Source organism: Loxodonta africana, chromosome 18 (assembly GCF_030014295.1).
Source record: "Loxodonta africana isolate mLoxAfr1 chromosome 18, mLoxAfr1.hap2, whole genome shotgun sequence".
Classification (NCBI taxonomy): Eukaryota; Metazoa; Chordata; class Mammalia; order Proboscidea; family Elephantidae; genus Loxodonta; species Loxodonta africana.
In genome coordinates this window covers 16,584,212-16,607,067 of record NC_087359.1, presented here as the reverse complement: position 1 = coordinate 16,607,067, position 22,856 = coordinate 16,584,212, and the positions used below count along the sequence as shown (strand labels likewise).

At 53.1% G+C, this 22,856-nt stretch overlaps 1 protein-coding gene and 1 long non-coding RNA gene across 4 annotated transcripts; one reads left to right on the top strand and one right to left on the bottom strand.

Moving 5' to 3' along the window:
• Positions 1 to 5,060: 5,060 nt before the first annotated feature.
• LOC135228070 (uncharacterized) lies at positions 5,061 to 20,406 on the bottom strand. The gene is made up of 3 exons (XR_010318293.1): positions 20,300 to 20,406; positions 10,321 to 10,452; positions 5,061 to 8,682 (listed from the first exon to the last, which is right to left on the bottom strand). It is a non-coding gene; the product is annotated as an uncharacterized LOC135228070 (long non-coding RNA).
• Positions 19,665 to 22,482, top strand: SPHK1 (sphingosine kinase 1). 3 transcript variants are annotated; one of them, XM_064270706.1, is made up of 5 exons: positions 19,665 to 20,053; positions 20,390 to 20,548; positions 20,625 to 20,719; positions 20,791 to 20,906; positions 21,406 to 22,482. In XM_064270706.1, the coding sequence occupies exons 1-5, from the start codon at positions 19,771 to 19,773 to the stop codon at positions 22,178 to 22,180; spliced, it is 1,428 nt and encodes a 475-aa protein (XP_064126776.1). In that variant the 5' UTR covers positions 19,665 to 19,770; the 3' UTR covers positions 22,181 to 22,482. The 3 variants fall into 3 exon arrangements, with proteins under 3 accessions (XP_064126776.1, XP_064126775.1, XP_064126777.1); XM_064270705.1 differs by having other exon boundaries at positions 20,387 to 20,548; XM_064270707.1 differs by lacking the exon at positions 20,390 to 20,548.
• Positions 22,483 to 22,856: the final 374 nt, after the last annotated feature.

The following is a 22,856-nucleotide window of genomic DNA, read 5'->3' as shown; positions in this document are numbered from 1 at the left end:
AATTAGTGAGAGTTGTATGTTGGGCATATAAGCAGTGCAAGTATTTGTTTCGTTTTTAGGTGCCCTCGAGTTGGTTCCAACTCATAGCGACCCCATGTACAACAGAATGAAACACTGTCCGGTCCTGTGCCATTCTCATGATCGTTGTTATGTTTGAGCCCATTGTTGCACCCACTGTGTCAGTCCATCTCACTGACGGTCTTCCTCTTTTGCTGACCCTCTACTTTACTAAGCATGATGTCCTTCTCCGGGAATTTGTCCCTCCTGATAACATGTCCAAAGTATGTGAGACCAAGTCTCGCCATCTTTGCTTCTAAGGAGCATTCTGGCTGTACTGCTTCCAAGACAGATTTGTTCGTTTTTTTGGCAGTCCATGGTATACTCAACATTCTTCGCCAACACTGTAACTCAAAGGCATCAATTCTTCTTCGGTCTTCCCTGTTTATTGCCCAGCTTTCACGATCACATGAGGCAATTGAAAACACAATGGCTTGGGTCAGTGCAGGTAATACAGTTAGAGAATCTTGAGTAACTAGGCTTCAAATTAACAACTGATGCTTCTTATGGTATGAAACACTGAATAAGATCACGAAATAGGCCTGGTCTACAGGGAAGTTGGCATCAGTGTCGTAACAATGAAGAGAAAGTTGAAACAGATGTTGAGTGCACGCTGTCAGGCGCATGAGAAGTTCAATTGTTTTATGTCGTTAGAGTCAAACGTTGCCTAACTTTCAATCAGTTAGGACTCCTGACACCAACTTCATTGCAGACCAGGCCATAGCCTGCTATACGGCAGTGTTTTGAACAGTAAATCATAAAAAATTGAACATCTGCAAATGATAACATCAGCAAATCACGTGCTGCAACATCGTATGTAGTACTTATTACTAACAATAAGACGCACACACACACAAAAAAGGGAGGGTCTAAAGTTCGGTTCGTAGTAAATCCCATATGTCGTAAGTCAAGGAATTGGTTAGGTTGGTATTAAAGAACAGAAATGGCAGAAAGCAGACGCTGGGGGCACAGATAGAGTAAGGGCAGGAAGTGGCTACCCCAACCCTAGGGCTGAAGGAACCGAGGGGGAGTTAGTCAGATCCTAGAAGCCTGGAGGAAGAGTCCCCTGGAGCAGGGACTCAGGCCCTTGAGGAGGGGCACTGCCCAGCCCCTGCTGGTCTCTGAGAGGCACAAAGAGGCTACACAGGGAAACTGAGAGCTGGAATCAAAGGTCACCATTGCCAGGGAGTTGCCGTAGAACGTGAGATGGGCAGGAAGCAGTGGGCCCTGTTTCCCCCAGCCTGCAGGTCCCTCCAGTGCCCCCTGTTGGTGAGCCAGGAAGGGGGGAGCCGACAAAGGAGAAGTATGACCTACCGGGTCCCAGCTGCAGTACAACCAAGCAGGGAGTTGTCTGGACTCTACACTGTGTCAGCTGGCCTCCCTCTGGCAGCCTTGAGGTTGGTGGTCTGGAAAAGGTCAGAGGGATGAGACCATTAGGGATCAGCTTCCAGCCCAGGCCAGGATCACAGCGGTGGCCATAGAAGTGAGAACACAGGACAGATGGCATAATGGAGCCCAACATTCTAGAAGGGGCAGGCTGCAGCCACAAGAGTGGTGCCTGAAGTCCCCCACTGAGGAGGTAGATTGTTCTAGGTGGGAGAGAGACTGTGGCAGGACCCACCTCCCAGAAGCCAAGGTCCTGCAATGTCTCGGCAAGATTTGGAGCGAAGAAGGTTGCGAGCCAGAGACCGGGGAGCCCAACAGACTAAGGCCCCACAACACAGCATTATCCCATCCGAAACATCAGCAGTGCTGAGGCTGAGAAAGAAAGCCTGCTCTGGAGATTGAGCTAGATCACCATTATAGACCACCCACAGCAACGTCACCACCACCAACATCGCCACAGGATGACACATTTGTTTTCCATCTCTCCTCCCCGCCTCAGCCCCACTGAAGTAGGCAGGGAGGAAAGCCAGGGGTGTGGGAGAGACATACCACCCCCTGCCCCCCAGAGCTGGAGCCTCAGGCCTGGCCCGCCCAGGGCAGGAGGGGCATACTTTGAGGCTTTTTAAATGGATACGTTTTAAAAACCAAAGCGAGGCTGTCTTAAACAAAATCTGTGGGAAAAGCGTGGCATCAGACTGAGATCTCTCATTGGGAGAGTAGGGAATTTTGACAGAGTACAGCTGGCAGTAGTTACTGGAAAAAGTAAAACCACTTCAAAAAGACAAGTCTGCTTAATCAAACTGGCTACATGTGCGCATTGCTCAGTGCATCAAAGAGCTTGATAAATGTCACCCACTTGTGATAAAACAGAAGTGGAAAACTGGAGCAGTGGTTAAAAGCTTGGCTGCTAACCAAAAGGTCACAGTTTGAATCCACCAGCTGCTCCTTGGAAACCCTATGGGGCAGTTCTACTATGTCTTATAGAGTTGCTATGAGTCGGAATCGACTCAACAGTCACAGATTTTTAATGCAGAGAGAGAGCATAAGAATAATATCTTAGTTACCTGGTGTTGTTATAACAGAAATACAAGTGAATGGCTTTAACAAACACAAGTTTATCCTCTCACAGTTTAGGAGGCTAGAAGCTCCAGGGGAAAGCTTTCTCTCTCTCTGGGCTCTTGGGGAAGGTCTTCGTCATCAATCTTCCCCTGGTGTAGGAGCTTCTCAGCTCAGGGACTCTGGGTCCAAAGGATGTGCTCTGCTCCCAGCTCTTCTTTCTTGGTGACATGAGGTCCCTCTCCTCTCTGCTCACTTCTCTCCTTTATATCTCAAAAGAGATTGACTCAAGATACAGCCTAATCCTATAGATGGAGTTTTGCCTCATTAACAGAACTGCCTCTAATTCCTGCCTAATTAACATCATCTAGGTTAGGATTCACAACACATAGGATTATCCCATCAGATCACAAAATGGAGAACAGCCACATAATACTGGGAATCATGGCCTAGTCAAGTTGATACACATTTTGGGGGGAACACAATTCAATCCATAACGGGTGAGTATTGTCATTCAGGGATACGTGGGTTTCAGTTAAAGCAAGAACAAGAAACTGGATCATTTATCAATGGGCACAGGGGTTTCTGAAAACGCATTTGAAGGCCTCTATTCTTGAGCTGGAGCCTTGGTGGCACAGTGGTTAAGAGCTCAGCTGGTAACCAAAAGGCTGTAGTTCAAATCCACCAGCCACCCCTTGGAAACTCTATGGGGCAGTTCTACTCTGTCCTACAGTTACTAGCATCAGAATTGACACAACAGCAACATGGTTTTTTGGTATTCTTAAGCTAAGGAGCCCTGGTAGGGCAGTGGTTAAGCACTGGGCTGCTAACTAGAAGGTCAGCAGTTTGAACCCATCAGCCATTCTGTGGGAGAAAGGTGTGATAATCTGCACCTGTAAAGATTACAGCCTTGGAAACCCTGTGGGGCAGTTCTACACTCCCCTTGACTTGATGCCAAAAGGGTTTTTTATGGGTAATCTTAAGCTACAAACCTTAAGGCTGAAGCAGTTCCTTAAAGTTGTCCCAATTCTTACTTCCTGAAGTCTAGAGTCTTTATAGTAGTGGGTAGAACTGTGTCCCTACCCACCCCCAACCAAAAGATATATATATTCAAGCCCTAAAGAGGTACCTGTGAGTGGGACCTTCTTTGGAAATAGGGTCTTTGCAGATGTAATCAAGTCAAGATGAGATCATACTGGATTAGGGTGGCCCCTAAATCCAACCCCTGGTATCCTTTAAGAAGAGGACATTTGGAAACAAACACAGAGAGATGCACAGGAAGAACACTATGTAATAAGGGGGGGCAGAGACTGGAGTGGTGTGTCTACAAGCCAAGGATTGCTGGCAGCTACCAGGAGTTAGGAAGAGGCAAGGAAGGCTCCACCTCTAGAGCCTTCAGAAAGAGCATGGCCCAGCCTCCAGAACTGCGTAAGAATACATTTCTGTTGTTTTAAGCCTCCCACTATGTGGTATTTTGTTACAGCAGCCCCAAGAAACTAATGTAGTCTTCAAAGATGGCCACCATCAGTCCCCCCCGCCCCCCCAGTACACATGCCGCTCCTTGCTTCAAGAGGTGGAGACTAGCTATAGACTTCTGTTTCCGTCTTTTCGTGCTGATAGTGCTCCTGCAAATGCGGTGAGTCTTCCTAAAACCTGATAAACTTTCTGTAAGGAGTGTGGCAAGCACCAACCCACAAAGTACAAGAAAGGCAGGGATTCTCCGTAGGCCCAGGGAAAGCGGTGTTGTGACAGGAAGCAGAGTGAATATGGTGAGCAGACCAAGCCAGTTCTCCAGAAGAAGGTGAAAACTACCAAGAAGATTGTGTCGGGCTTGAATGTGTTGAGCCCAACTGCAGATCTAAGAGAACGCTGGGTATTAAGAGATGCAAGCATTTTGGACTGGGAGGGGTTAAGAGAAAGGGCTTATAATAATGTTTGATTCATATATTTCCAGCAGTCCTTTTATTTTACTATCAAGACAACAAAACATTTTTTTAAATAATGTTTTATTGTGTTTAAGGTGAAAGTTTACACAGCAAATTAGGTTCCTATTTAACAATTTCTGCACAAATTACCCAGTGGTATTGGTTACATTTTTCACAATGGATCATCATTCTCATTCATTCCGTTCTGGTCATACCATTTCCAGTACCCTAGTTTCTGTGCCCTCTTAACTCCTCATTTTTGTTTTACAGTAATTTTTGACCATTCGGTCTCATAGAGATGATTTTTTAAAGGAACTCGTTGCTCACTGGTGATATTCTTTATGTATGAGCCAATCCGTTACTCAGCTAAAAGGTAGCCTCAAGGGATAATTTCAGCTTCAGGTTTAAAGAGTATCTCAGGGTGATTGTCTCAGGGAGTCCTCCAGTCTCAACCAGTCCAGTAAGGCTGGACTTCTTAAGAATTTGAGTCCTGTTTGACATTTTTCTCCTGTTCTGTCAGGATCCATCTATTGTGGCCCTGATCAGAATGGTTGGTAGTGGTAGCTGGGTACTATCTAGCTCTTCTGGTCTTGGGGTAGATGAGGCTGTGATTGGTGTAGACTAAAGATAATAAAATCTCAAGGTTGTGTTAAAACAAAAAAAAAAAAGAGGTGCGGTCTAATTCCCTCCCTTTGAATCTGGGTTGGACTTAGTGACTTGCTTGATCAATAGAATGTAGCAGAAGGGAAGTTCTGGGACTTCTGAGGCTTGAGCTTTAAAGACCTTGCAGCTTTTGCCTGGCTCTTGGAATCTTTGCTCACAGAACATTTCCTCTTGGAACCCAGCCACCATGCCACATGGAGAGGCCACACATAGGCACTACAGCTGACAGCCCAGCTCAACTTTTAGCTAAGAGCCAGCATCAACTGTCCCCGCTTGAGGGAGCCATCTCAGATGTTCAGTTCCATTGGTACTGCAACCACATGACAGACTCCAAGTGAGGACCACCCTGATGAGCGCAGATAACCCACAACCCACTGTGAGAGATAATAAATTGTTGCTTTAAGCCACTAAGTTTTAGGGTGGTTTATTTCTCAGCGACAGGTAATTGGAACACTTCCCTAGGGAATCAACGGTTTTCAGAAACATATGTTCCTTTCTTAGATGAAAAATTAGTTGTCTTTCTAGTGATTGTCCAGGAAGCATTTGCACAATGGGATAGCAAGCCTGCTGGAAATACGTGAATTAAACACCATTATAAGCCCCAAAATGCAGAGTCCAAACTCATAAGCCAGGTAACCTTTAACACAGGAGCATTCCAGTGCCTCCCTCCCCTTCTCCACCATCCTCTTTCTTCCTCCTTTCCATTCTCCAATTCCTATCACACCTTTCCCATTCGTTCACAGATTTCAAACAGCTACTCCAGAGCAGCCACCATAGAAACACAGTCAGGTTCTTAGAAATCTGACCCGTATCTGAAAATACAGTGTAGCCAAGTGGAGAGAGCGGGAAAATTCAGGGCTAACATCCTAGCCAAGATAGAAGCCCTGGTGATGCAAAGGTTAAGCAGCTAAGTGAAAGGTCAGTGGTTCAAACCCACCCAGTGGCTCCACAGGAGAAAGCCTTGTGATCTGCCCCTATAAAGATGACAGCCTAGAAACCCTGTGGGGCAGCTCTACTCTTTCACATGGGGTCACAATGAGTCAAAATCGGCTCAGGGCAGGGGATGGTAACAATAATCACAGCCAGGCACCAGGGTGAGGTTCCAAGTCCTCACAGTGGAGAGGTAAGTTGATCTTTATCTCACACACAAAGGGTAATAGAATCCCCTGGTAATTAGGAGAGAGTATTTCTGAAATTGTATTACTGTTCAACAAGGAAATAGGATTAAATGTAGCTTTTTCAGCCCACATACAGTGCCTGCTTTAGCGCCATCTAGTGGAGGTGACTGTCATGACTGCAGAACCAGCTCTGGCCCCTCTGGGAGCCTGGGTGGCAGCCAGCGTTGTCACTATTTCCACATTCCCCTGTCCATCCCCGGGAGGATGTGGGGACAGGCTGTCTGTAACAATGTGTGTGATTTATGCAGTATGCCTGATCCATTTCCAGACATGAAATAGTCACCAGGACCATTTACAGTTCATGACGCCATCAAGAAGAAATTTCTGTGGCATTTCCAGAAATCTCTGTGAGTCTTTTTAGTTTGCTCACCAGCCTGAAAATAGGCTTTGGATCCTCCTTTTATGCTGAGTCAGTGGTTCCCAAACTTGTCGGCACATCAGAATCGCTGGCGATCTTTGGAAAATTCCAAAGCCCAGGCCATACGTACTCCAGACCACATAAAGGGGAATCTCTGGGGGTGGGACCTGCCAGCAGTGATTTTTGATATTTCACTTTTTTATGACTCCAGTGTGCGGCCTAGTTTGGAAACCATAGGGCCAAGGGTTTGGCCACCAGCAGATCCCTAGGCACTCGCACCCACGCTTATCTGAGACTTGCCTCCTTTCTCGAGAGCTGCTCTTTTGAAGGAATCCAAAGATCAAACTCACTACTGAGTCCCCTTCAAACTTTTGACCTGTGCGCCATTTGGTAAAGCCTTCAGCAATAAAGAAGGATGGGTGTTTTAAAATGTCCATCTCTAGCATATATTTAAGGAGCCTGGTGGCACTGTGGTTAAGCGCTTGGCTGCTAACCGAAAGGTTGGTGGTTTGAACCCACCAGCCGCTCTGCGGGAGAAAGATGTGACCCTCTGCTTCTGCAAAGATCATAGCCTAGGAAACCTTGTGGGGCAGTTCTACTCTGTCCTATAGGGTGGCTATGAGTTGGAAATAACTCGATGGCAATAGATTTGGCGTTTTTGTGGGTTTTTTTTGTGGCACAACCATTAAGCGCTCAGCGCTAGCCAAAAGATTGGTGGTTCAAATTTACCCAGTGGCTCCTTGGGAGAAAGATCTGTTGATCTGCTCCCATAAAGATTACAGCCAGTAAAACCCTATGGGGCAGTTCTACTCTGTCACATGGAGTTGCTATGAGTCAATACTGACTCGACAGCACCGACCAACAACAATGTATGTTTGAGGCATTGGAGGCTCAGTGGTATAATCCCTCGCCTTCCATGCTGGAGACCCAGGTTCGGTTCCTGGCCAATGCACCTCAGGCACAGTCACCGCCCGTTTGTTGGTGGAAAATTTCACGTTGCTATGATGCTTCAAATTTTTTTTTTTTTTTTTTTATGATGCTTCCAGACAAACATGGATTAGGGAGAAAGTCCTGGCAATCAGCTCCCAAAAATCAGCCAGTGGGTCACAACAGTCTGATCTGTAACCAATCACAGGGTTCGCACAGGACGAGGCAGTGTCTCTGCTGGGCGTGGGGGTGCCACGAGTCAGGGGCGGACTCAACAGCAGCTAACAACAACAAGGGCAGGCTTACTTTTATTAATCTTTACATGTCATTTCCAAATATAAGAATACATTGCAGGAGCGGTTATGCTTGGTGGGGGCGAGTGGCTGGAAGAGGGGACGAGGCGTTTCTGGGATGTGCTATCGTCCTGTTCACTGTGTGTAGATTTTTAAAAATTCGCAGAGCTTGTGACTCGTGTGCTTTCTGTATGTATTTATACTTCAATGAAGAGTTAACACATATACACAAATCACACGCCTATTAGGAAAAGATAGAAAAGTAAAAAGAAGAAAATAACGGTAACGACCAGGATTAGCACCAGGCACGCTACTATTTTTTTTTTATTGTGCTTTAAGTGAAAGTTTACAAATCAAGTCAGTCTCTCATACAAAAACTTATGCGTACCTTGCTATGTAACCCCAGCTGCTCTCCCCCTAATGAGACAGCACACTCCTCCTCTCCAGCCTGTATTCCCCGAGTCCATTCAGCCAGCTCCTGTCCCCCTCTGCCTTCTCATCTCCCCGCCAGGCAGCAGCTGCCCACATAGTCTCAAGTGTCTACTTAAGCCAAGAAGCTCGCTCCTCACCAGTATCATTTTCTGTTTTATAGTCCAGTCCAATCCCTGTCTGAAGAGTTGGCTTCAGGAATGGTTCCTGTCTTGGGCTAACAGAGGGTCTGGGGACCATGACCTCCGGGGTCGCTCTAGTCTCGGTCAGGCCATTATGTCTGGGCTTTTTATGAGAATTTGAAGTCTGCATCCCATTGCTCTCCTGCTGCATCAGGGATTCTCTGTTGTGTTCCCTGTCAAGGCAGTCATCAGTGGTAGCGGGACACTACTTTCTTTTTTTCTTTTTCCCTTTTTAAAAAAAAATTTTATTGTGCTTTAAGTGAAAGTTTACAAATCAGGTCAATCTCTCATACAAAAATTTATATACACCTTGCTATACACTCCTAATTGCTCTCCCCCTGATGAGACAGCCCACTCCTTCCCACCATTCTCTCTTTTTGTGTCCATTCCACCAGCTTCTGACTCCCTCTGCCCTCTCATCTCCCTCTCCTCCAGATGGGAGATGCCTACATAGTCTCACGTGTCTACTAGATCCAAGAAGCTAGGACACTACTTTTGAGACAAGGTAAAATCCTTCCAAATAGCGCCACCAGGGTGTTGAGTGCAACCCCTCCCCCTTGTAAGGGGAGGGGATGTGGCTCTGAGTAGTTCCATGGGACTAAAATTATTCTTGTAAGGTTGGCACCTAGAGTCTTCTAGGCTGTAATCTTTACAGACGCAGATTGCCCGGTCTTTCTCCCACGGAGCCATTGGGTAGGTTTGCACCTCGCAGCTAGCGCTTAACCGTTGCACCACCAGGGATCCCTGAGACTAAAATACTGGACTCCAAATAGTTTAGTGTTAAGGAGAAACTAGATCTCTAGGTGGCACAAACAGTTTGTGCTCCACTGGTAAGCAATTTGAACCCAACCAACAGCTCTGTGGAAGAAAGTCCTGGCAATCTGCTTCTGGAAAGATTACAGCCAAAAAACCCTACCAAGCAGTGCTATCCTGTAACACATGGGGCTGCCATGTGTCAAAATCCACTCGATGGCAAAGGGTTTGGGGTTTTTGGGTTTAAGGAGAAACTGGTCGTAGGAGAAGGTGGGGACTCCACACTTTCCAGCCCAAATCAGAATTCCGCCGTAGTCTTAGAAATGGGCATTTTGTGCCTTGCAGTTGAATGATCCTGAAAGACTCATGGCTGTTCCCTGAGTTTCTCATTTTTAAAGATACTTATCTCCAGGCTGGAGGTATCCCAGCTTTGTTTTCCGCATCTCCTAAGACCTTTTTTTATGGCTGCTGGTTATTGACACGGTAACCTTCCTTGGGCACTAACAACACTCAGGGTCTTGGTTTAGAACTAGAATTGGGCTCCTGCTGTTCCATTTACAATAGTCACTACATTAAAAATGTCTCTGAGATCGCAGAGACAGGGCGCTCCCCTGAAGGCCGGACGTGCCCTTTGTGGTGCCATGTGGTTTGCTGTCACCATGGCTGTTAACACTGAGCTACAGCTCCCCTGGCCAGGGCAGCTTCTGTTCAGCCAAAGGCAGCAAGGCAGATCAGGGTAAGAACAGATCCACTGGTAGTGTTCCACGCACCTCGTCCCTGGGGGTAACACCTGTGCCTGCCAAGAGCAGAAGAGAGGCAGATCCGATCCCCTGCTAATCAGATTTTGCAGTGGAGCCTTTTCCTTTTTAAGTGCTCAGAATTCTCAGCCTGAGAACCAAGTAGCTGCAGATCCGTGTCACATGGCAACCGGACTCCAGCCTAAAAACGGAAGGCTCTTTGTGCTGGGTTGCAAATGCCAGCCTGATGCTATGGATTTTTCTAGGCCATGCCAAGTCAGGAAGACCGATGTGCCTGTTAAACTCTGTGTTAGGAGCCATCTATCCTGCCCGGGAGGAGGGGGTTTGGGCGGAGCCCTCCCTAGGCTCTCTGTACCTCCGCAGCAGCGCCCATATGCAGCTCCGTCCTGGGGCGCTCTGCTTTGTCTGCCAGAGGGACACGGATGGGAGGGCAGCCCACATGCCTTTCTGGAGGGCTTGTGTGTGCACGACCACGCTGACTGCTGTTCTGGGGAGGAAGCAGAAGAGAAACAGAAAGGTGTGTCCTCCAGTGGCTTAGAAGCTGCTCGGGAGCACTATCCAGCCTGTGCAATTTTGTTTTCATTTGTTAAATAATTTCACTAACATTCACTAGTCTGCAAGCCTTGCAATATCTAAGCAAAATCTGCAGCACCTGGACAGGTAATCACGGGGGTGCCTGTTCCGATTTGAATCGGTGCCTTGCCAAGGAGGCTGCTAGGATCATCTGACCGTGCCTCGAGGACAAACAGCATCTTGGCTCATTCTCCAGATGCTGATCCCGTCGCTGCGGTCAGGAATTCGGGGCAAACGGACAGGGCGCTCTGCGTTCGGAGCTGGCTCCCCTGTCGGATCGGCTCACGAAGGCTTCGGGGAGCGTGTGGCATGAGGTCACGGTGCCCTAAGGGCCCCGGTCTGCGCCCCTCCCCGCACCCCACTACTGTCTGTGTCCTGCATGAACGAAGGCTTTGACCTTCAGAAAAGCCTCCAGGGAAGAGGAATTTCTATTTTGGGATGTGGCTCTGACTCTGAGGCCCCCACTAATGGGCTTCTATCAAGGAAGCCTGAGTGGCCATCCTGCTAAGATAAACAGCAAAGGATGCTGCCCCCAGGCAGTCGCCAGGGGCCAGCAGGGTGCCTCACGCAAGCATCCCCAAAGGCAGCTGGAGCTTTTCAGGGACCAGGATAAGGAAGGACTTCGCTGTCCTTCAAGGTGGAAGTGGGCCCCCCTCAGATGAGTGGAAACAGCCACAAACCATCAAGGCAGCGTGCTGCCCCGCTTGGGGCCAGGTCCAGATTCAGGTCTGTTTACTTTGGGAACCATCCAAGGACACATTTTAGCTTTGGAAAGGAGTGAAAGTGGAAAACTCCAAGACAAAAAAACCCGGAAAACGGTGTCCACACCCATTCCCACAGCTTCGAAGCTGTGCTGTTACAGGATAATAGCGGCCACTCATCGCTCCCAACCAGAGACACCAGCTCCCCTTCCTGGTTCCCACAAGTTGTCCTTTTGGGAATCACTCGAGGCATTTCGACATGGGCTTCTCTGCCCTTGGAGGGGGACGTTTACCAGTTGCTGGAAGCCTCCGAACTGGGATGAACAAGCAAGGAGCACAGTGCACCTTTGGGAGGGATGGGGTGGGGTGGGGTAAGGAGCTGGGAAGGGGAACTGTCTTTTCCCTCAAAATATCCAGGATGTGGGATTGTATATCGGAGACTACTCCAGAGCCCACTTGTACCAAACCAGAGCTGATGTCAGCGAGAGCCTATGGAATGTTCTAATTGGCAACTCTTCCCACTGGCTGAGGGTCTCAGTGTGGCTGGTCTGGTCCTGCTTCCTCCCAGAGAAGTAAAAAACGGAGGGACCGTTAGGTCACATGACAGGAGCTGGGAACGCCACACATTTCCGTCTGGTATCGAGGGGGCCCCTGAGCCCTGCCGCAGCCTCTCCCTGCAACATTCTGTGGGGAACACAGCTAGAATGAAAGATGGAAGGTTGGTCTGCTTCCCACCCCATCCTCAGGTGAAAAGTTGGGGTTTTGGAATCTAGTAATTATTGTGTTTAGCAAAAATGTCAATTTCTGCTTGGGTGATTTTTTTAAAAATGGAAACCAATTTTCTTTGGCAGGGGGGCTCTGTAGATGAACAAAAGTTCATGATGTCTATAGAATCGCATATGGATTCCAGTGAACGTATGTTTTCAGCCCTTCACAACAAATACTTATTTGGAAGAAAACAAGTTCCAGGTGTTTGCTCACTTGGGTAGAGTGGAGAGAGTGGAGAGAGTGGAGAGAAGGGGTGCAAGAAAAGAAGACCCAGGAGCTGAGGAAGGGCACGATCCCCAGACTCTTTCCAGACCCATATGTAGCCTGCAGAATGGTGGCCCTTAAAGAGGTCCATGTTGTATCCCTGAAGTCTGTGAATATATCACTTCACACTAGAAGGTGGTTATGAGTTGGAACAGACTCCACGGCAATGGGTTTGGTTTTGGGTTTTTACCTGGTCCTGAGAAAGTCTACCTGAGAAGTCTCCAGCCAGGAGGCCAGGGATGCAATTTTGCAGCTGTGATTAATTTAAGGAAAGGCGTTAGAGACAGGGAGCTTAGCTTGGATTATCCAGGTAAGTCCAGTGTAATTATAAGGGTCCTCATAAGAGGGAGGTAGGAGGGTCAGTGTAAAAATAGCACAGTGGTTTCAGACCCCCTCTACTTTCAGGAGGAGAGAGGAGAATCGAGATCAACAGCCCAAGGCTAATTCTTATGAGGTGGCGTTCAGACACATTTCCGCTCTCCAAACTTTTTACCAATTCTGACACCAGCTGTCCCTCCCACGGCACTCCTCAGCTGCATTTGATAATTTCTTGCAGCAGCCACACAGAACTCACAGCCCACACTCACAGTTATGGGGTTTGTTAGGAAAGTTACAGGTTACAATCCAGGATCAGAAAGGACTCAGGATACAGTTGTTCAATCAGGACAGCCTACTCTCAGCGGTGCCCACAGGCAGGCCTCTCTCTGGCCCTCGACCTCAGCCCTTCAGCCTGGCCTCCACCCTGCTCAGGCAAATGTTGACAAAGTTCTTTAGCTCAGCCGGTAAGTGCCCGAGGCCACCCCACTCCACCAGGAAGCCTCAGCCTGCCTGAAGGCACGCAGCTCTCTTGCTCTGCGGGTCGGCATACCCACTGTAACTGCCTTGCTCCATATGCTGGGAAGCCCACTCCAATGTCTTGTGCCAATCTCCTGGTTCTGCTGCTGCTGTTTCTCTGCTACCACTTCTCCACTGTCTTGCTTCGTTTCCAGTGTTACAGCTTTCCCTCTGTCTCCTGGGTCTAGGAGGTTCTCAGCACAGGGCCCTGGGTCCAAAGGATGCGCTCCGCTCCTGTCTCTTCTTCTTGGTGGTAGTGAGGTCCCCCGTTGCCATCTCTGAGATGGCTCATTTTAAGCCTAGCAGGATGGCAAAACTGACCAATCCCCTCCTTAGGGTTCTATATACCTTATTTGCATGGCCCCACCCCTACAAGGGTGCCATGCACCTTATTTGTATTACTAGCAAGTTGTCCAATCCCCTTGGTGGATCACAAGTACCTTATTTGCATGGTCTCACCCAATTTTTCAGTGGGAGTTACAAGATCATGGCCAAAAAGTCCATATAAAAGCAGTCCATTGCACTGCAGTCAGAGTCAGAAAAAAAGATTTGACCATGGATGCAGAGCCCAGAGACAGACAGACAGACAGAAAGGGATTTCATGTTTCTGGCGGAGTCCCTGGTGTAAACAGTTAACACATTTGGCTACTAACTGAAAGGTTGGAGCTTTGAACTCACCCAGAGGCACCTCAGAAGAAAGGCCTGGTAGTCTACTTCCAAAAATTCCGCCATTGAAAACCCTAGGGGAGCACAGTTCTACTCTGACACAGATGGGGTTGCCAGGAGTTGGCATTGACTTGACAGAGAGTGGTTATGCTGCCAGCTTTGAAGATGGAGGAAGGGGTCCCGGGCCAAGGAAAGTAGAGGATCCCCAGAAGCTGGAAAAGGCAAAGGGAAACAGCCCAGCTAATCCATTTTAGACTTCTAACTTCTAGGACTGTTTAAAGCCACGAAACTTGTGGTAATTTGTTACAGCAGCAATAGGAACCTGATACACCATCCAACACACCATTCAGCTTTGTTCTTCCAAGGACTGGGGCACAAATCCATCTACTCAGGAATCCAAGGATGCCGTAAGCCAGGGTGTAGGGTAAGAACTGAAAGTCAAGGGAGCTGGAGCAGCGTGGGCTGCTGGGCTGATGAAGTCTAGCTGCCAGTGCAGACATAAACTCCTCCCAAGAGATCACAAACTGACAAGGGTGTAAAGAGGTAAGGCTTCCTTCCAGAAACCCCTTTCCTCCTCTGCCCACATGAACATGCATTATTCCTTTTTTTTTTTTTTCATTAAAAGTGATATATTAATTCATACTAAGGTCCTAATGGAGTCCCTGGGTGGTGTATACTAGCCAAAAGCTTGGTGGTTCAAACCCACCAACAGGCCTGGAGATCTGTTTCTGGAAACTCACCTCCTTGGAAACCCTGTGGAGCAGTTCTACTCTACACACATGGGGTCACCATGAGTCAGAATTGACTCAAATGATGGCAACTAGCAACAACAATAAGATCCTATTATGAACTGAATTGTTTCCTCCCAAAATGTGTGTCTACTTGGCTAGACTATGATTCCCAGTAATGTGTAGTCCACGATTTTGTGATCTGATGTAATTATCTTATGTGTTGTAAATCCTAATCTCTATGATGTTAATGAGGCAGGACTCAATCTACAGGATTAAGTTGTATCTTGAGTCAATCTCTTTTGAGACATAAAAGAGAGAATAGGCAGAGAAGAAACGGACCTCCTACCACTAAGAAAGAAGAGCCAGGAGTGTGCAAGTCCTTTGGGCCTACGGTCCCTGCTCCGAGAAGCTCCTAGAGCTGGGGAAGGTTGATGACAAGGACCTTCCCCCAGAGCAAACAGAGAGAGAAAGCTTTCCCTTGGAGCTGGCGCCCTGAATTTGGAATTCTAGTCTCCTAGACTTTTTTAGACCATGAGAGAATAAATCTGTTTGGCTAAAGCCATCCACTTGTGGTATTTCTGTTATAGCAGCTCTAGCTAACTAAGCCAGGTCCTAATGACTCATTTTTTTTCCCCCTCCTAGAGTTGTTTGCACTTGAAAAAGAGCATGTCCACAGAAAGTAATGCAGACCTAAAGAACAAATCTCTCCAGATGAAATATAAGACTGCAGGCCCTAAATTGGGAGGACGTCTCAAACCATACCAGGCAGGTCACTGGCAACGGAGACCCTGGTCCTGAGAAAGTCTGGCTGAGAAGTCTCCAGCCAGGAGGCTGGGGATGCAATGGGCTGCAGGAAGGTGAAACCCACATCTTTCCAAGGGGTCTAGAGAAGAGGCATTCACTAGGGATTGCAAACTCCCAGGCCTTCACATGCTGGCAGGCAGCTGGAGTGATTGGAGTGTGTCTAAAATGGACTGTCTCTCACACTGAGAAAGTTCTGGAAGCTAATTACGCTGAGCTGCAGCCCGAAGGTGAAGGTGTGGGCAGCACAGCCCAGAAGCCCTGAGAAACCTGGGTCCCCAGCCTCAGCAAGGATACCTATGAGGCCAGCTGGAGGCCACCCAAGTAGGGTCACCCCAACCACATGCCCAGAGCAGCTGAACCATTGCAAAAACTGGAAACATGGGTAAAGCACACACTCCCATATGCTGTCAGTGAGCAGCCAAGAATCCTGTGCTACCAGTCTGTGCCCTGGCTCTCCACAGGTGGCACACATACTGGGAACCAGGTCACTGTTGAGGTGGCACACACCCCAATGCCTGGTGTGGTCAGCCTTGAAACTACGTGGAAGAAACTCAGAATGGAAAGTCATATCTGGGTTGTCCTAGAACACACCCTTACAAAGGGTTTGCAGAGCTGAGCACCTCCCTCCACCTGCTCTTGTGCCTCCCAGGAAGCAAAGGACCATAACAAGTGAAAAACCTTGAGGTCAGGGGAGGCCTGCAGGCCCTGCAATTCAGGAGCTGAAGTCTCTCAGGGAAGGCAGCGTCAGGGGAGGGTGAAATGGCAGAAATCTCCTAACAAAAGCAAGTGATTTGCCATCTGGCGGCCTTAGCTCCAAGTTTCCAGGGAGCTGGGGCCAGGCCCAGTGAATGCCTGCTTTCTTTCCCTGAGAATAAAAGGGTTCTCAGGTGTGTCTCCTGGGAGAGACTGCCCATGAGGAGGAGGCAGGGGCTAGGAGAGAGAAACAGTACCTTTCACCTGTGAGACAGGTATTACCTGCCAGCTGAGCTCTAGGCTGGCCCAAGTCTACCGCCAGGCCTGTGGTATGCCTCAGGCACAGTGGTGGGTTACTTAATCAGGGCCTGGGGAATGAGGCCTGGCAAGGAGGGCTTCAGGCACCTCCCTGTTTCTAACTGAAACTCAGCAGCTGGGTTCCCGGGCCAGCTCTGTGCCAAGCAACCCACCAGGCCAACAGATACCAAGTTCAGTGAGACACCTGGGACTTGGGGAGGCCCAGCAGGGAGCCTGGCAGGGCTCAACAGGATAAGGGGGCTTCCCAGGCTGGGGTCAGGACTCCAGGATCTGTTGGAAACTGGTTCAGAGGCTTGAGCAAGACCTTTCATCTCTTGGGGTTTCAGTTCCCCCAGCTGTCACAAGGGGAGAAGCATCTTGCCCAATCTGTCTTTTGGGCCAGGGCTGCTGATGGGGAGTAAACTTCTGGAGAACAGATAAAGCCCTTTAGAAAGGAGAAAGGGGCTAAAGGGCTGTCTGGGTCTGCGAAAGGGGGGGCAAAGCAGAGGAGTGGAGGTGAGGGGGCAGGGAGGAGGCGGCCATGAGGACAGAGGAGCCATTGTGCAGACGGGAACCGGGGCCAGAGGGCTCTGCCCTTCGCCGCCTCCCTCCCACTGGGCCCCGGAGGCTGCGGGATAAAGGACCGCGCAGGCTGCACCCGCCTCCGCTCCCCAGGCAGCCCCGCCGGGAGGATTCCAAGGGCTCTAGCCTGGGGCGCCGAGAAGAAGCGGGAGACCCCGCGCACGCCCGGCGAGCTCTCTCACCACCGACTAATGATAGGCAGTCTTCCCTTCCCCAGACTCAGTTTCCCCTGACCAAACCCCAAGGGTTTTCAGGCCTGGAAGAAACGTCATAGTTGTTGAGATCCTCGGGCAAAGCTGGGTGCATGAATCTTGGCAGAACCGTGGCCGTTCAAGCTGTGCCGGGCAATAAGTGCCCCCGAGCGGCGGCGAAGGAGGGGAGGCCGCTCTGGCCGGTTTCAGCCTCCCCACCCGCGGCTGCGACCTCTTCCCCACCCTGCGTCTTTTAGGCGCCAAAGCTGTGACCTTGGCCTCTCGGCCCCCGCGTAAGGGGAGGGACAGGGAGGGAAGGGACTTAGCCGGGATCCGGCCCCCAGCTCCTGCGCGGAGCCCCCTCCTCCCGCGGCCGTCCGCATCCCCGCATCCCGTGACCCAGGCGCTGCGGCGGCGGCGCTGCCCTCCTTCACCGCGCAGGATTCTTGCGGAGCGGGCGGTGCAGAACCCGACCTCCATGGGGCGGCGTGGGCTGCGGCGCTGAGAGGCGGGGATAATGCCCCAGCTCCCTCCCCTCGTTCCTTGTTTCCTGGAGTTTCTGGACCCAAGAGCGCGTCGCTGAGTCACCGTCCCGGAACGCGCTCGGGACGCTCGAGACCCAGCCGGGGCTGCCCAGGGCCGCGCAGGGCGGAGGCGCGCCCCGCTGGGACGCGCGCGGAGTCGTCGGCCCAGGACCAGCGCCTCGCAGCCTACGCTCTGGGACTCCGCACCCTCAAAGGTTGGGAAACCCGGCCGGGTTGCCAGGGTCCTCAAATGAGAAGATACTGCGGCGGGATGCCTGGGATCAGGCTAATCGGCTCCGCACTCCTCCCGGACGTATTTCTTCCCGACTTCGCGAAGAGGTGCCCAGCAGAGAGGTGTGTGCGGCGGAGTGACGGGTAAGCGTGGGTGTGGGACCCTCCCAGCCAGGCCCGCGCCACCTCTGCCTTCTGTACAGGTTTGGTGTTTTCTAACACTGGCCCTACCTGGTCTGGTCACCAAGTCGGCCCCTCGCATCTTTCTCCTCCCCGTCTCTGAAAAGAAACCTCTAGGGGTTTCACTCCAGGGGCGTTCGTGAACACGTTTAGGTCAGACACACACACGCGCGCGCACACACACACACACACACACACGACACGTCCACATTTGCTTCCACTAGAGCGCACCTCTCGGGCGCCTTTGCATCTCCCCGGAGGGGCCGGTGCGGGGGCGGGGGTGGCCTGCCCCCACTGCTTTGCTCTCCAGTTATGACCGCGGGCCCCCTGGGCCTGTCCATACCGTCAGGCTCCTCTCCGGGGACAGGGCGGCGTGGACCTGGGTCACCCGCTGCGGGGCAGCTTCTCTGGCCCAGGTGACTTCGAGATTGCCCGCTGGGGAAGTTGCTAACTTGTGAGGTTCCTGACAAGGCGCCTTCCTCCCGGCCGCGCCTGGGACGCCCGCCTGGGCTGCTTTGCGCTCAGTGGCTGGGCGACCGAGCTCCAGCATCAGTGAGCTAAATATAGCCCTCCACTGTAGAGCAGGGGCAGGGGAAGCAGGGGACCTGGTGGGCCGCCAGCGAGCACCCTGGGCGAGGGAAAGCCTCGAGTTCCGGTGGGTTGGAGCCGGCCTGCGCAGGGCGCTGCATCTGGCCGCGGGTGGCGCGGTCGCGGAGGCGACGTGCAACCGAGGGGCGTCGGGAGCGCCAGGCCGCTCGCGCCAGGAACCTAGTGCCGCCCGCCCGGCTGCTGCGACACCGAGCGCCTCGGTCTGAGCGCTGCGCTCACCCCTTGCGCTGGACTGTGCACTCGCGGCGCGCCACTCCGGACAGCCTCCTCCGAGCGGCGGGCGCGTGGCCGCGTCCCGGGCCCTGCCGGGTCCACCCCCCGGAGCGCGGGGCGTGGTCAGGCCGGCGCGCCCCCACAGCGCCCTCCCCCGCCGGCGCGGGGCAGACAAGTTGAGCGAAAAATTCAAAGCCAGGGGAAGCAAGGCCGGCAGTCCGCGCCAGCCGGGCGCTCAGGTGGTACCTCAGGCGCGGGCTGAGTCGGGACAAGGTTCGTTCAGTCCCAGGCCACCAAACGGAGCGACCCCAGCGTCTTCCGGCAAACAGGACCGGTTGGGTCGGACCGCCCGCCCTGCCTCCCCTGCTTGTGGCTCCCGGGCAACCCGCCCCGCGCGGCCCCAGGAATTGGGCCTCGCGCCGCGCCCCCTCCGCGTTTGGACGAGGGCGGGCGGGAGGCTGGAGGCCCGGGCCCGGAGCTCGCACGACCCCGGCGCGGCTCCCTAGGCACGGCGAGCGGCCCGTCGGAGCGGGGCTCCTGGAGGTGAGCAGGCGGCCCCAGTGGCTCTGAAGCTCAGGGCGGGGGGACCCGACGACCAGGTTGACTCGGGGCGGCAGCACTCACCCAAACTCTGCCCCGCGGTGTCCGCCCAGGTTCTGGAATTTTTACTCAAGTGGACCCCTCTCCCCCTGGCAGCCACGCAGGGTGAAGAGCTGGGCAGACGAAGAGAGCCACGCGGCTCTGACACATGCGTCGGGCCGGAGCCCGAAGCCCCGGAGAGGAAAGCACCCAGGAAGAGACCCTTCGCCTCGGGGCGTGGGGGCTCTTTCCCGGGACTGGGCGCCCTTGGTGGCACCTGCTCTTAGCTCCTTGGATCACTCGGAAAACTGGGTCCGCTGTACGCGCGGTTCAGGCGATAGTAGGAGCGTACCTGCTTACCGCGCATGGCCCCGGGACCGAGCCGGCCGCCCCCACCCTCGGCGAGCCGCGGCTCCGGCCTCCGCCAGCGCCGTCTCCTTTCAGATCCCGCAGCCGCAGGGAATGACGCAGGCGCTCCCACAGCCCCGGCCCTGGGCGGGAAGGGCGAGCCCTACAGCCGGCCCCGCGACGCTCGCCTGGGCAGCACCGATAAGGAGCTGAAGGCAGGAGCCGCTGCCACCGGCAGCTCCCCGACAGCGCTGGGGATCCCCTGGCAGAGGGAGCCGGGGGTCGAGGTTATGGACCCAGGTTTGTAGGGCCTGGCGGGAAGGACTGTGGGCAGGACCCCTCTCTCCCTCCGTCAGGGAGGATGACTGGGGATCAGAGGGACGAAGGAGAGGGGTTGGGGACTCTGGAGAAACACTCTCCCACGCGACCGGAAGCGGCCGGCCCAGAGCCAAGGAAGGGCAGTTCGGCCCCTTGCTGCGCTCGGCGCCGCGCCCCCCCCGCCCCCCGGACCCTTTCCTTGGCCAGGCTCCCAGTTTGGTCTTTTACCCGGTGTTGCAGGCAGAACCCCTGCTGTCATCCTTAGCCCTCTACTGGCCGGTTGGGGACGCAGCGTCTCTGGGTTTGTTTCCCCAGCAGGCGGCCCCCAGTGTCCCCGGGTCCTGCTCCCGCGTCCCTGCCGGGTGCTGGTGCTGCTGAACCCCCGCGGCGGCAAGGGCAAGGCCCTGCAGCTCTTCCGGAGCCACGTGCAGCCCCTGCTGGTGGAGGCCGAAGTGTCCTTCACGCTGCTGCTTACCGGTGAATGCTTCCCCAGCAGCGGCGGGCCCCGGAAGGGTGGGTCCCACCCGGGCCTGACCGCAGCGTCTCCCAGCAGAATGGCGGAACCACGCGCGGGAGCTGGTGCGCCACGAGGAGCTGGGCCGCTGGGACGCACTGGTGGTCATGTCCGGGGACGGTCTGATGCATGAGGTGAGGCGGGCCCTGGAGGGGCCCAGGGCGGGCAGGGTGCGTCTTCCCTGGCTGAGGCGCCCTGCCCACAGGTGGTGAACGGGCTCATGGAAAGGCCTGACTGGGAGACCGCCATCCGGATGCCTTTGTGCAGCCTCCCTGCCGGCTCTGCCAACGCGCTGGCAGCCTCAGTGAACCATTATTCAGGGTGAGAGCTCAGGCCATTGCAGCCTCCGTTTATCCTCTGTGCCGTCCCACTGCCAACTTGTATGTTCGTTCTTGTCCAAAAAAAAAAAAAAAAATCAGTTGCTGTGGGGTTGCTTCAGACTCACGGCAACCCCATGTGTCAGAACAGAACTAGGCTTTATAAAGTTTTCAGTGGTTATTTTTTTGGAAGCAGATGGCCAGGCCTTTCTTCCAAGGTGCCTCTAGGTGGGTTGGAACTGCCAGTCTTTAGGTTAACAGCAGAGCACTTCACCGTTTACCCCGCCCAGGGCCTTCTTCCCTGGTAACTTCCATTCCCTTCTCCTGAGTCTCAGTTCCAGGCCCTCTCCTGGTGACCCCAGCTGGCCACCTCCACGCTCCGTCTGCCACTGTCCCTGCCAGCAGCCCAGAGTCCAGATGTTGCTTTACCTCCCCCAGCTCTCCAGGAGGAAGGGGAGGGTCCACGGGCCTCCTGCCCTGCCTATCTGCCCTTCCTCCTGCAGGTACCAGCAGGTGACTAATGAGGAGCTCCTGATCAACTGTACGCTGCTGCTGTGCCGCCGGCTGCTGTCACCCATGAACCTGCTGTCCCTGCACACGGCCTCGGGGCTACACCTCTTCTCTGTGCTCAGCCTGGCCTGGGGATTTGTTGCTGACGTGGACCTGGAGAGTGAGAAGTACCGGCGCCTGGGTGAGATTCGATTCACCTTCGGCACCTTTCTCCGCCTCATCTCTCTACGCACCTACCAGGGCCGGCTGGCCTACCTGCCCGTTGGAGGGGCTGCCTCTAGGATGCCCACCTCCCCTGCCCTGGGCCAGGGGGGCCCTGCAAACACGCTCCTTGTACCTCTGGACCAGCCGGTGCCCGATCACTGGACTGTGGTGCCCGAGGAGGACTTTGTGCTGGTGCTGGCGCTCCTGCACTCACACCTGGGCAGCAACATGTTCATAGCCCCCATGGGCCGCTGTGCGGCCGGCGTCATGCACCTGTTCTATGTGCGAGCCGGTGTGTCCCGGACCATGCTGCTGCGTCTCTTCCTGGCCATGGAGAAGGGCAGACACATGGAATATGACTGCCCCCACCTGGTGTATGTGCCGGTGGTCGCCTTCCGCCTGGAGCCCAAGGACCGGAGGGGCATGTTTGCCGTGGATGGGGAGCTGATGGTCAGTGAGCCAGTGCAGGGTCAGGTGCATCCAGACTGCTGCTGGATGGTCAGTGGCTGCGTGGAGCCCTCGTCCAGCCAGGGGCCTCGGCAGATGCCACCTCAGCCCCTGTGACTCCATGGGTCTTGTTGTGCCTTATAGTCAAAGTCTACTCCAAGGTCAACCAGGAGACCAGAACCCTGTCTCCCTCCCGGGGACTGGAGGGCCTGGCTGTAGCTCACATGGGGAGGAGGAGGAGGGATCCTCAGAGGGCTGGGAGGTGGAGGCCCTACTTGGAAAGGACAGGCTGTACCCATGAAGGCCAGAATGAAGCTGGGCCTGGAGTCCAGCTGGTTGGGCCCAGCTGTGGCGGAAGCTGCTCCATCTTGTTGGGGAGCCCCACCCCATGAATCAAATTCAATAAAGTGACATTCCCAGTTGCTCGTCCTGTCCTGGGGGCTGGGTAGGGTGGGGTTTTGCTCTAGACAGGGCTGTAACTAACTGTAGGATAGAGTGTTAACCATGCCCAATGGTGCTGGCTTCTGGGAACGCCCACGGTTGGGGGCAGGCACAGGGCTGGAGCTGGGCTCCCCCAGAGACCAATCATACTCTTTGGGACTGGAACTAACTTTAGAGCTCGACCAACTAGGAAACTGAGACTGGGAGCCAGTTACGTCTCGCCGAAGGCCACACAGCCAGCTAGTCTGACAAATCTGCTTGGAGCCCTGCACAGACTCCATAATTGAGCAGGAAAGGGAACTTGGCAAGGAGCAAGAGGTGAAGGTGGCAGAAAGCAAAGTGGCAGGGGGCT

Coding starts and splice junctions, on each gene's coding strand:
- SPHK1 (XM_064270705.1), top strand. CDS start 19,771: ATGGCCCCGGGACCGAGCCGGCCGCCCCCACCCTCGGCGAGCCGCGGC. Junction 20,054..20,386: donor GGTCGAGGTTATGGACCCAG/GTTTGTAGGGCC, acceptor TTGTTTCCCCAG/CAGGCGGCCCCCAGTGTCCC. Junction 20,720..20,790: donor GGGACGGTCTGATGCATGAG/GTGAGGCGGGCC, acceptor CCCTGCCCACAG/GTGGTGAACGGGCTCATGGA.